The sequence below is a fragment of the Triticum aestivum genome, chromosome 7A (assembly GCF_018294505.1).
Source record: "Triticum aestivum cultivar Chinese Spring chromosome 7A, IWGSC CS RefSeq v2.1, whole genome shotgun sequence".
In the NCBI taxonomy this organism is placed as follows: domain Eukaryota; kingdom Viridiplantae; phylum Streptophyta; class Magnoliopsida; order Poales; family Poaceae; genus Triticum; species Triticum aestivum.
In genome coordinates, this window is record NC_057812.1 from 66,956,268 (window position 1) to 66,969,158 (window position 12,891).

Sequence of the window (12,891 nt, forward strand, 5' to 3'; positions counted from 1 at the left end):
AGAGAGAGAGAGAGAGAGAGAGAGAGAGACTGATTTTCTGTTTGTCCTGTCTTATTTCCTAAGGCCATGTTCGGTTAATCCCCTTGCCACAGGGATTGAAAGGGATTGGGGACGTTTGAGAAGGATTTTGACTTGCAAGGGATTTAATCCCCTTCAATCCCTTTCAAACCTCTTCAAACCCTGCCAAACCGAACAAGGCCTAAATGGTGAATCCATGTGGAAATGAAGGATCATCCTCCCGCTCTCTTGTTTCGATCGGTTGGATAAGCCAAGGCTGCTGCATTGCCCAAAACTAACCCATGTAAGCATCAAAACTCTCAAATACATATGTTTTCTAAGTGTTCCCTTGAATAATTTATTTTCTTGCCCATTTCGTCAGCTGTCCCAAATCCTTGTTTCTCTATACTGTTTCATTGATGAATTATATTTTTCCTGAAATATCACAATCAAAAGAGCTTGAAGTTGAATGACTTCTCCAGATTGCAATATCCAGACACGCTAGATCAATGGACTAGTGACAGGACCAGTTGAACTTATTGCACAAATCGTAGGTGCATGCTTACATAGAACAAATAGGGGAACAGGGAGGGGATATGTGTAGTCTAGGGAAATTGTGAGAACTTAATCAAATCCTTATTTTAAGTAGAGCTTCTGTCCCTGATAACAATCTACCATTCTGATCGGTATGAAAGGTATTATCAGAGCAGTTAACTCAAGGACTTCAAACTTGCGATTTTTAAAATTAATAAAAGTTGGGCCTGTTTATCACATTAAATTTTGTGTTCTACTTTGAAGGAATATCATATCAATTCTCAAACGATGCTATGCTCAATTGTCATGTATCAGTATGCGCAGCCGAAGCATCAAGCATCTCATGGCCTCAAGACCATTTTAGTAAAGCTTAAGTCAAACTTATTTCTCTTGGATTACCTCTTGGTTGAGTTCTTTAGTGGAAGCATTTCCAGCTTCCACCTCCAACCCACATGCCTCTCTCCATCTTTCAGCTACCTGTTCCACTTCTTTTATCCCAACAGTGAGCTCTTCCACCTTTGGTGTTCAAAAAGAGATGTCAGGTTCTTCTCAATTACAGGACTAGCAAATAAAAGGAACTGCATAAAAATAAATAATGTATGCCTTCATTAAGCTTGATATCATACTCCCCATCCTGCTTTTCTCCATCCTTTGCTTCTCCGTGCACTCCTGAGAGCCTGACCTCCACCTCTCCTTGGCCAGATCATGAATGCTACAAGCCTCCAATGCCAGGAACCCCAGTCCATCCTCGGAAATCCTTTCTTCTTTCTCCTCAGAAGCTCTGTTCAGGATATTATCTAAGATCTCATGCACCGATTGGAGCAAGCCGACAATCTTCTGCATGGCAACCTAACCTTGGTTTGATGATCCATGGCTGGTAAGATTCTGGTAATATGCCAGGCACCCTGCCATAGCCTTTGGAGATGCGGATTTGTTTTCACACAATTGGACACTCAGGTGGCGTACATAGCTGCATATTGCTTCATCTTTAATTGCATAGTTCTTAACATAATAATGATACAAGAGACAATTGTTCATGTGTTTATGACTGCATTTCTTCGGAAGGGAGACCGAGGTACGAACTACGAACAGAGCAAACTAATTCTCTCAGGCGATGGTTCCTTGCCCTATCTTGTGGTAAGCATATGTCATACAGATCATAGTGTATCACACAAATGTGTCGGCTAGTAGGTTCTTCTCGAGATCCATGCGATCCTCAGGAAAGTAAATGGGCAAAAATGTTACAACTTTGTCAATGCAACAATAGAACACACTTTTCAGCCAGTATGCACACACAACTCTCTAAAAAAGTGGCATCCATCCTCAAGGGTGACGACGGCAATGAATAGATCGAAAGAGAAGTCACTCACCCTACCTCGAACATCTACCACCATACAACAACCCAAAATCTGACCAATCAACCCGATACACACGGAAAGTCATGGTAATGGAACAGGTGTTCCCCACTGCTGGAACTCCACTAAATCTCTGTTCACGATCGACCTGTTGTGAAGCCAGAAGGTTTCTGCAGACTGGTGGAACCGCCTCACCTTCCTCTGCAGCTCCCACATGATGGCAGTCATCGCGGAGCAGGGCTCAGTGTCCTGGGCATACACCCACATGCATCTCACCTCGCGTCCACGGGCGAGCATCTCCTCGATCCTTTCCTCTGCATGAAAATTCCAAGGTTTTGATGCTCGCCGCAACAGGACTAATGATGGTATAATTGCAAAGGAGAGAAGAAAATTGTGGGGGTATACCTGGTATCGACTCAAGGTACTGGAAAAGTTCAGGACCGATCTTGGACGATGGCCATTTTATCGATATCTCGGTGTAGTCAATCACATTCTGGAAAGGGAGCTCAACCTCATCTGATAAAAGAACTGGCACACATTCCTGTCATCAAAATTGAAAATTGTGAACAGCTGACTCAGATACTAGGTGTAGGTATGCACTCAATATATATTTTTGGGGAAGGGAGAGCTCACCACAAAGAAAGATTCATAAAAGCGAAGCGTCCACGAAGACTCCCCACGAGGAGCTAGGCAAAACTTTGCATTCCTCAGGTGTTTGAAGTAATCAACCCTACCCAATTTGTCAGGCCCAGACAACTTCAGTTCTGGAGACTCCAGCTGCTCATAAAACATAAGCACATCCAGTCTGGATAGAGTATGTATAAGCCTCGTCAAACAGAAAGGAAACTAACCTAATAAATTTTGCAAGCACGATTAACCTTGCATATATCTTTCCTACTAATAAAGGCTGGAGTTGGTAGTGAGTTCACATGTGGGACCAACAACCTTCACAAATAAACAAATGTACCTCTACCCACATTGAGAATACCAACCTTCCAAGAATATAAATAAACAAATGTATTTCTACTCACATGTGGGACCTAACACAAATAAAAAAATACACGACTACTTTCATGTGAGACCAACACTTATAGAAGGCACAATTAACAAATGCACAATTGTGACTTCAACTCAAAACAATGCTCTTGTTTTTTTCCCACCAAGTTATTTCAGTTTTATATCACAGAATAAGAGATTGGCAAATTGTAATTCCAAAATGACAATAGATTTTGTCATCCTATTCGGTCGACGACCTTGACAGTCAAATTGTAATTTGAAATGTTGTGTCTGTTAAAGGACACACTATGGTTACTCAAGATTTTCTAATGCCTGAGTCTTTTCTTGTATTTTCTCTCTCTTTAATAGTGAACAGCGCACAAAGGCCGCATGATGCCAACATATTTCGACGATTTCCTAAGCCAGCGACCTAACTCCTCGTATTTTATTATTTTTTTTTCGAGAAAACGCATGAGAGCGTGCGTTTCATTGCATTGTAAAGAGAGAGAGTTTGGTTACATTCCTCCTAGGAGGCTGTTAACAGAGACTGAATTAGTGGACGTCCCAAGTCTGGCGTATTTTATTATTTCGTAGCAACGCACGTGCATTGTGCTAGTATAAGTAAATACTCTGGCAAGCACCCTAGAATACCAACTTGTATGTCTTGCAATGTGAATTTCTGACAATAGAGCATGGCGGAATAGCAATAAGAATGCAAATCAAGGTTTTATCTTCTACTCTATTATTTAAGGTGTCCTGCCTTAGACGCTTAGGCGATAAGGCGCCCTGGCAGTGCCTTACAAATATGCCCGCCTTAAGCGCTTAGGCGTCCGCCTTAGGCGCTAAGGCGGGTGGTGCTCGCCTTAGGACGCCTTACCGCCTTAAAAACAATGCTTCTATATACCAATTCATTCAGAATCATGTCGTTGCAAACATTGCCATAATAACTTTTCTTAAGGGAGCCATGATAACTTTCAGTTTAACCCACAGAAGCCATACTGATTAATATCATATGTTAAACTGTATTTGGATATCAAAAGAAAGACAAACCTTGTCAGGATACTGCTTTGCCAGCTCCACCAATTTAAGACGGCCTACTTTTCCCTGGGCACGACCAAGAAAGTTTGCTAAATACTTCCTTTTCATCAACGGAATTGGTTGGACAGCACGAGCATCAGGTTTCACCATAGAATCATCCACATTCCCCGGAATAATAATGTCTTTCCATGTATTAAATGCGCTTATACCTCGCTTGTCAGTACGGTCACCCTAAAACGAGAATGCAAGTCGCTATGTAAGATGTCAGAAGTAGACTGCAAGTTGAATTATATCGAAGACAATACTGCAGCAGTAAAAACCAAGTCAATTGCCTACACAAACTCTGCAAACATGTTGCAGCTATCTCATGATATACATTAAACAAAGACCAGCAGACACAACTGCCAGTTTTTATGCTGGGATTTGGGTAAACATTGATGTGATTATATTCAACAAGACAGATCGAGATATGCTAGGTGTACAGCAGATGGCATAGCAAGAACAAATACAACATGTAACCTAATTGTATCACACGTATATACACATTTACCCAAACTGAACTCTTGTCCCACTGTTGAATCAGGGAGCCTTCTTGTAATATTATAAACATAAAACATCAAAGACAGCCCTGGAAGCAGTTTCTAATACTTTGATAAGTTATACTAGACACGTTTATTAGAAATGAACAAGGGAAAATATGAAGAGCAGCGCGAGTGGCTATGTACCTCCGGAGTGAGGATGATGGATCGATTAAGAAAAGTTGCCCACGAGCGAAACAGATGAGCTCCAGCGCCACTACATACTCCACAAAACAACAATGTTCTTACATGGTGTACAAGGGAACGTTTCCTCAGCCAAAAGACAATGCTGACCAGCTGTCTGATTTGATTTGGGGTGCTCAAATAGTAGAAGCAAGTGGTACCTTGGGAAGACAAAAATGTGGTCACGCCCACCCGATCTGCGGAAATATGGCATTTGACCCAGAACCTGCAGGGAACGAAAAACGGTCCAGTCAAGAAGAGAACTTGCGGTTAGTAAACTTAAACACACCCGAGTGAAGTGATCAACAAGTTCTACTGGGGGCTGGTTTATATACCTTGACATATGTCTGATTGATTTCCTTGTCAGTGAGACCCCCCGTCATGCGAACACATTTGACATAGCTGGGAACAAAGAAGAGATGCGCTTCGTCCTTGTCCAGTGTCCTGTACCTTGACCTCAGGAGAAGCTGGTGGATCTTCACCTATCACCGTGGCAAGAAAAATGAGACCTGACTGGCATCAGTTAAAACTGGTTTAAATGTTGTGGCAGTGAGACATTCATGGCAACTGAGGTCGGAGGTCAGGTTTGCGGCTAGGAGTAACAATGGAGTAGACGCGGAGGTGTAGGAGTAGTAAGCAGCAGCAGCAGCACAGGGGTTGGAAGGAGATCCGTATGGTGTGGAGTGTCCGTACCTGCGTCCCCCACTGGCCCTTGAGGCAGGTGGCGGCGGAGACGCTGCCGTCGCGGCCGCGGAGCAGCGCGCGCAGGCCGTCGACCTCGTCCTCGGCGTAGACGTAGACGCGGAGGTGGTCGGCCGCGGCGGAGAGCCGCGGGCCGGGGGTGGGGAAGGGCGGGGGAGGGGCAGGGGCCGAGAGGAGGCGGGTGAGGAGGGAGGTGACGGCGACCAGGAGGAGGGCGCCCGCCTGGTGGGCCGGCGTGCACTGGGGGCGGCTGTGCGGGCCCCGCATCGCCGGCGGCCGGACTCGCCCGCGGCAGCGAGTCGGAGAAAATGCAGGAGGAGTAGATGTTTTTTTTTTCGAACGCACTGAGCGCCGATCTACACCATCGACCGGACCGGGCCTGGCTACCTCGGTTCTCCTTGTGCGGCCCACGGCCCACGGCCGCCGGGCATCCGAGTCACGCACCACGCCGTGCTCCTCCGTCGAACCACGTCACGCGTCCGACGTGCCTCCCTCCCATTGGCCGGCGCCGCCACGCTCCGTCACGCGTCCCGTGCCGTCCGATCACGCGCCCCACGCGCCAACCGACGGCCGGGATCTCGCCCGCCACCGCTTCAAGACTGCAGCCAGCCACTGACCGAGCTGAAGAGGAAGAAGAGATGGCGAGAGGAAGCGCTGCCCTGGTGGTGGTCGCCGTGGCCCTGGCGGCCGTGCTCCTCCTGCTGGTGGCGCCCGCGGCGGAGGCGGCGGGGCAGAAGAAGCCGGCGACGGCGGCGAGGCGGGAGGACGTGCCGTACATCCGGTGCCAGGTCTGCGAGCGGATCGCGCGGGAGATCTCCGCGCAGGTCGCCGCCAAGCAGCAAGCCCTTCCGTCCTCCAAGAAGGTACTGTGACTCTTCTGCTCATCTGGTTAGGAGGGAGAATTCTGAGCCGGCTGATGAAGTCGAGAGAGTTTATGTGTGTGGGATTTTAGGTGCCGGAGATCGAGATCATCGACATCGCGGAGAATGTGTGCAACCTGAAGAAGCAGGAGGCGGACTGGATGCTCCGGATCGACATCGTCGAGAAGGGCGATAAGCTCGAGGTAAATCTGCTGCAACTTAGGCGGATTCGTGCGTTTTTTAATTCTGCTGACGGGAAATTGCTCTGAGTGTGAGCTATGAACTGCTTACTGCTGGTGCGCCTCCAGGCTCCAAAAGATTTCAAATCTGCTTCACCGCCAGCAAGTGCAATGCAAAATGCTAAGTAAATAATGCGACTCAGATCGTATACTTTGTATACCAAAGTGGCCATAATTGGAATTCAACGAAACAGTTATCAAACAGATTGGCAATCTGAACGACAGTATGAATTGGATGGTTTCATTTAGGAAGTTCCTTATTCGTTGACTCAGTGGAGAAATTGACTCTTTTAGTTCATAATTTATAGCCACATGTAGCTAGTTCTGTTTCCTCCTGGAAATACCATTGAAATTTTTATATCAAACAGAATTCATCTTCAGTAGGTGTGATACTTGCACAAACCTAGCATCTCAGTCACATTCTAATCCATCAAAGTATTTTGCAGCTTGTGGACCAAGATGAGGAAGGGCACTGTAACTCGGAATGCAAGACCATTGAGCGTGCATGCCAGGAGGTGAAGATCGATTCATATCTAGTTTATTATGCATTTATACAATTGTACTGTCTAGAACTTATTAACATACTAAGATCTTGGTTTCTTTAGAGGTGATAATCTTTCATGAACTAAACATCACTGTTGAGTAAATGATATTGTGATGATACTCATCTAAAATGAATCATGATTTATCTATGCCAATTCTTCAAATTAGTTGGTGTTTTTCTTTCCACAATATTTATTCTAGTTAGAAGGCCATAAGGCAGCACCATTATTTCTGTTGAACTATGTGATATGTTGTGCTTTACTGAACAAAACTCTTTTTAGGTGATGGGTTATGCTGATACCGATGTTGCTGAGTTTGTCTACACAAATAAGCCTTCAGTTGATCAGCTGATAAAGTTTGTCTGCAAAGATATTACCAAAGCATGTGCTGCAGATCCACCACCAGTTCCAAAAGTAAGCATTTCCAGTCTTGTTTCTGCCCCCTTAATTAGGTTATTATCTATGAATATTGGGCAAGTAGGCAGGCTTTACCACTTCAGTGTGAAATAAATGTCAAATTAGAGTCTTCTTCCCTGCCACTGAGTACACGTCGTAGTGATGATCAATCATGGAATTTGCAAGATGGCTTTATTTTGGTACTTGCATCAAGGAAATAGGGGCAAATTTTGGTGCAGGTCAAATATGGACATGGATACTATACTAGTCTTGGTCGAGCTTTATCTGTTATCTTTCCAGGTCTTTAGCTCACCATAGCTTTACTAGGCAGGTTTACTTCCATGTTGGCCAACTTAACTCAGAGGTAGTTAAAATATGATATTAAGAGCAGAACACTAGACCACACAGAAATGCATCTGATCTGTCTGCTGTCTAGTAAATTCAGTTTTTTTAATTATTATGTGCTAATGCGCATTGATACAAATTCCATATAAGATAGACTAAAAGAAACCTTTCCTAGAAGTAAAAGAAGGAGTTTATAGAACCTCCAGCCATGTAAGCAGATACTTCATAAAACCAGGGCATGATTTAGGACCTGATTATAATGCCTGTTTGAATGCTCTGCTTGTAAGTTGTAACAGTTAACTGTCTGCTGCTAAGAAGTATCTGGATGTTAGGTTTTGAGAACCCTTTGCAGGCATTTCTGATACACGTCAATTTTAAAAATTGCAGGACCGGGTCCCTGGAGAACCCTTTGCAGCAAAGCCCTCAAAGGATGCTGAGATGGAGAAGATAATGAGATCAATGGAGGTACATATTTTAGCTGTAACATGTGTAACTATATCCAAGAATATGCAAAAATACAACTGTTACATTACACTATTGTTGATGACAGGGCATGCCAGGAGCCCCAAACATGAAGATGTACTCCAGAGACGATCTGATGAAGAACAACTTTGGCGTTGAAGGTGATGAGGATGATGAAGATGACGATGAAGACGAGGATAGCTTACCCAAGAACTTGGTATGTTACCATAGGTTACCCAAATATGTTACTAGGGCTGGCTCCTCACAGTTCTCCGTGACTTCTCAGCGAAATATGTTTATTTGAACTGCTGAGGGTTAATCGTATTTCCTCTGCTCCTTGCAGGGAAACATTCTGAAAAACAAGGGTCCGCAAAAGAAAGACCTGAAGCAACAGGTGGTGAAACAGATCAAGGATACCGGCAAGAAACTGAAAGGGCATGTGAGCAAGGTGTCCAAGGCGGTGAAGAATTGGTGGAAGGGGAAGAAGAAGCCTGCAAAGTCCAGCAAAAGCGAGCTATGAAGAACATACAGCATCCTCAAATTGGTTCGGCGCGTCAACCTTCTGTGCAGAACTGGGGTAGAGAACAGCTGCATAAACGTGCAAGATGATTTTTTAAGGGACTTTTGGTGTACACTAGTAGAAAGAAGTGGACTCCACTCTGGAGCTCAAAGGGAGGTAGTTTTGCGTGGTTGTTCAGGCTCCAGTTGATTTTTGGTGTATGTGGTACTCTGTAAATGAGCGGACAAACTCTCTAAATGAGCGACCGTGCTATTTAACGTGCACAAGGGCTGGAAGCAAATCGAGAGGCAGGGAAATATGCGCGGCGGCCGATGTGTGGCGTAAAGCAGCGAACTCGTAGCAAATCATAATTAACTGCCTTAAGCGAAGGACCGAGCAGCCCTCCGGTAGCGTCCTTTAGCAAATCAGCACCGTTTAAGATGGACGTGATCGAGATTTCGTCCGTGCACCGTCGTGTGCACAGCAGTTTCGAGGCAAAACTAATTTTAGAGAGAAAAAGCATCCCAAACATGTTTGAGAAAAATAGGGCTTGCACCGGTGTAATCTATTTTGTCAACTTAGCCGTAATTATATGCAAGTATACAAGTTACCACTACTGAAAAAATCGTGTGGTTACCGAGTTTTTTCATGTTTGCCCATGCGTGGCTAGCTCTGGCGGCAGCGTCACCACCACCTCCTCCCGCTCCTTCCCCTCCGTGCCGCCCTGGCTCCCGAAGGCGTCAGAGGCATTTGCGTCTGCGGAAGCATTGGGCTCCTGGCTGACCGCTTTGGGCTTGCGGCCGCACACCGAACACATGGTCGGGGCGGGTGCCACGGTGGCTGCGACGCATGCCACGAACAAGGACAGTGAGACGGGGGCGTGGCTGCCCAGAGAGGGGAAAAGCTCGATATCCCGCGGCGGCGGCGGCAACCACCTTACTATCGTCGTCCCCGGCGGGGCGAGGAAAGGCTTGCTCGGGGGGTGTGGACGAGCTCCTCCTCCTCCTCCGCCTAGAGAGGTTGTTGCTTGTCGGAGGCTTCCTCTCTTTCCCGCGGGGAGCAAAGCCTCCCGTTTCGGCCGGTTCGGGTGTTCAGGTTGTGTGGTCGTGGTATTGTACTGGTTTGGTTCTTAAATTGGGCAAAAGAGCAGTGCCACATGGACGATAGATTTTCGGATGAAATCTGGACGACGGATCAAATCGTGTGTTAGGTAGCATCTTTTAGCAAATCAGCGCCGTTTAAGATATGGACATGATCCATATTTCGTCCGTGCATGCATCGTCCTGTGCACAACAGTTTCCCTCCAGGCCGAGTTCGGATGTGCTAGATAGGGCACTGGCTAGTGGCTAACCCGCCCTTTGCCATATGCACCGGGCAGGGCAACCGCCGTTACACTTTTTTATCCCATGTCAGCTGTCCAGGCCAAAATCTCCACATGACGCTAGCCCTGACAACGCCCACAGTCCACTTGTCGTGGACCCCCGAGGCGGGTCGCCGGGGTGCACCTTCGGACAAATTGGACGACGCGAAGAGTGTCAAAAGGCCCCGCGACACGACACTAGGAAACGGACGGCGTGAAGGGCACTCTCATGGTCTCAGAGGACAATGCTATGCAACGGCGTCCTTTTTTAGAGAAAAGGCGTCGGCCGAGTCCGAGAAGAGCTCGAACCTAGCCCGACTTTGAATTAACAAAGCCATCAACCGGCCAAGATTACAGGGGCACCACATTACAAAGAGAAGAATGCAATGCAAAGCGGAAAGAAGATACATAGAGCAAGGCAGAACGGCACAATGACAACAATGGAGCATCGTTGCCGACGCCCATCACTACGCCTACGCCAACTAGCCAACTAGGTACTTGGGAGGAGGGACATGCCGTGCAAGCATTGAGCGCCGGTTACATCCATGGCCAAACTTGGGCAACACTTGAGCTGTCTCCACCGTCGCAAAGGGCCACTACCCTTTCACCCAGGCTCGATGGGTGCCGCACCGGCGACCAGCAGAGTGGCTACACATAGCCCAGCTCCAGGTGACCGAGCTGCCAAAGGAGAAGCAGCCAACGCTGACCCACGAGCAACGGAAGACCATCCTGACGAGAACCAATCTGGCAGCGGCAGCACGGAGCAAGGGACGCGAGCTGTCGGACGAAGGCGCGCATCCATGACGAAGACCGAAGAAGAAGAGCAGGACAACCAGGCCGCCATGCTTTGGAGCCGAGACACCAACTGCTCCACCACCAAGAGCAACTCCCGACCGCGGCCTTCAAGAAGGAACACGCCACCGAGGTGCCGTCGACGCCCAGACCAGGGGAGAAATGGCTTTCGCCGGAGCTCAGGGAGGAGACGGGAGGGGAAGGGTCCACCCCAAAGCCTCCAAGGAGGGGCTCGGCGTCAAAGACATCGACTTTGGGGGGCCGCCGCGCCGGCCAGGGGTTTCCCCCGGAACCACAACCAAACGCCAGATCCGGCCATCCGGCACCACGGGACGATGGACGCCATTGCCAGGGACCAGCGCCGGCACGGATCGGAGCAGATCGGGCCGGCACCGAAGCTTCACCATGGAGCCCGGCGGACTGCGAGGTGCCGCCGCTGCGCCATCGACCGTGACCTCCACGCTGCCCACGCAGCCGTGGGAGGCCACCCACCAGCACCCGCCGGCGCCACCTGCCGCCCAGGCCGCGCCGCACGCCGCCGACCAAGGCCGCCGCCCCGGGGCCCGCAGCCCTCCATCCGAGGAGGAGGCGCCAGATCCCCGCCGCCACCATCAGCCCTCCATCCGAGGAGGAGGCGCCAGATCCCCGCCGCCACCATCATCGGGGACGCGCGCCGAGCGCCGGGCGCCCCTCTGGCAGCGGCGAAGAGGAGGAAGAGGGGGGTGGAACCGCGGTGGCGGTGCTAGGGTTACCCCCGAGTCGCCTCAGAGGAGGCGACACGGGGGAGGGGGGGAGGATTGATGCCAAAAAAATGGGTGATTGATGCAACGGCGTCCTTGCTTTGCTTGACCCAGGTACCTATCTTTTTCGCCACGACTCATGTCTAGCAACGGCATTTTTCTAAGTCCACACGGAAACACAAAACAATGGGTGATGTATACGCGTTCGTAGCCTAGGGGAGAGAAGAGCACGCGAGCTTTCCTTGAGTTCTTTTTTTAACGCAAGTTGATCATTAACAAAGTTATCGCAAGCTTTTTTTTTTGACCCGTGAAGTGGACTATGTATCTTGTTCGCAACATTCTGTTGTCACTACTAGGGAATACCTTATATACAGAGGTATAACAGTAGCGCTGGTCAGAACAAAGCACCACTGCTACTTAGTAATAGCGCGTGTCAATAAAGCGCGCTACAGCTATGATTGTAGCAGTAGCGCGTCTGCAGGTAAAAGCGCTACTATTATAATTCCCATACTGTTACCGGTAGGCTAGGAATAGTAGTAACGATCCTGTAGAAAGCACGCTACCGCTAAGTGCCTTATAGTAGCGCGTTTCTGATGTAGAGCGCTACTGCTAAGAAAAAAAATAGAAAAGTAAATGAAAATGAAAGAAATAGAAAAATGAGAAATAAAAAAAGAAATGTAAAGAAAAACAAAAGAAAAAAATAAAGGAGAAAGGCATAGCAGTAGCGCTTGTTCTCAGAAAGCGCTATAGCTACTTTAGCAGTAGCGCTTTTTGTATGCCCGCGCTATAGCTAAGTTCCTTAGATAAAAGGAAAAGAAAAAGGAAAATAAATAGCTACTTCCTGTAGCAGTACCACGTTTTGGTGGAAAGCCCTATAGCTAACTTAGCTATAGCGTTTTTTTCCTACCAGCGCTACTGCTATTTTGACTTAACCACGCGCGGGCTCAAGATTTTGCTAAGTCTTTTTCACCCCTCTCCCCCTATCCCCCTACTCGATCTATCGCCGCCGTCGATCGCCCTACGCCCAAGCACGCCCTCGACGCCGGCCATCGCCCTCGACCTCACCGCCGCCGCACTTGACCTCGCCGCCGCCGCCCGAGCCCTTCCTGGACCGTCGCCGCCCGAACCGCCGACCGTAAGCCTCTCCCTCTCCTCTCCCCTGCCCCCTCTCTCTCTCTCTGCTAGCTAGGGCAAATTTTATATGATGTTGTTTTGATGATGTTCATATGAACCCTAGGTGTTCATATGAACCCTAGATTTGTTTAGGACGATA

The 12,891-nt window shown here is 48.1% G+C and overlaps 2 protein-coding genes across 2 annotated transcripts; one reads left to right on the forward strand and one right to left on the reverse strand.

The window, feature by feature from the left end:
- Window positions 1–1,756: 1,756 nt before the first annotated feature.
- Window positions 1,757–5,736, reverse strand: LOC123147860 (probable glucuronosyltransferase Os03g0107900). Its single transcript, XM_044567179.1, has 8 exons — window positions 5,375–5,736; window positions 5,017–5,163; window positions 4,843–4,907; window positions 4,646–4,715; window positions 3,933–4,151; window positions 2,520–2,663; window positions 2,292–2,427; window positions 1,757–2,200 (listed from the first exon to the last, which is right to left on the reverse strand). Exons 1-8 carry the CDS (start codon window positions 5,648–5,650, stop codon window positions 1,971–1,973), a joined length of 1,287 nt encoding a protein of 428 aa, XP_044423114.1. The 5' UTR covers window positions 5,651–5,736; the 3' UTR covers window positions 1,757–1,970.
- A 310-nt stretch (window positions 5,737–6,046) lies between these two features.
- LOC123147861 (nucleophosmin) lies at window positions 6,047–9,010 on the forward strand (the record flags this gene model as incomplete). Its single annotated transcript, XM_044567180.1, is given in 7 exon segments — window positions 6,047–6,246; window positions 6,336–6,446; window positions 6,929–6,997; window positions 7,307–7,438; window positions 8,153–8,230; window positions 8,316–8,444; window positions 8,571–9,010. Coding segments are annotated over 7 exon segments (896 nt in total), but the record flags the coding sequence as incomplete, so codon positions are not given.
- Window positions 9,011–12,891: the final 3,881 nt, after the last annotated feature.

Coding starts and splice junctions, on each gene's coding strand:
- LOC123147860 (XM_044567179.1), bottom strand. CDS start 5,650: ATGCGGGGCCCGCACAGCCGCCCCCAGTGCACGCCGGCCCACCAGGCG. Junction 4,908..5,016: donor TCAATCAGACATATGTCAAG/GTATATAAACCA, acceptor CGTTCCCTGCAG/GTTCTGGGTCAAATGCCATA. Junction 2,428..2,519: donor TTTATGAATCTTTCTTTGTG/GTGAGCTCTCCC, acceptor TTTTGATGACAG/GAATGTGTGCCAGTTCTTTT.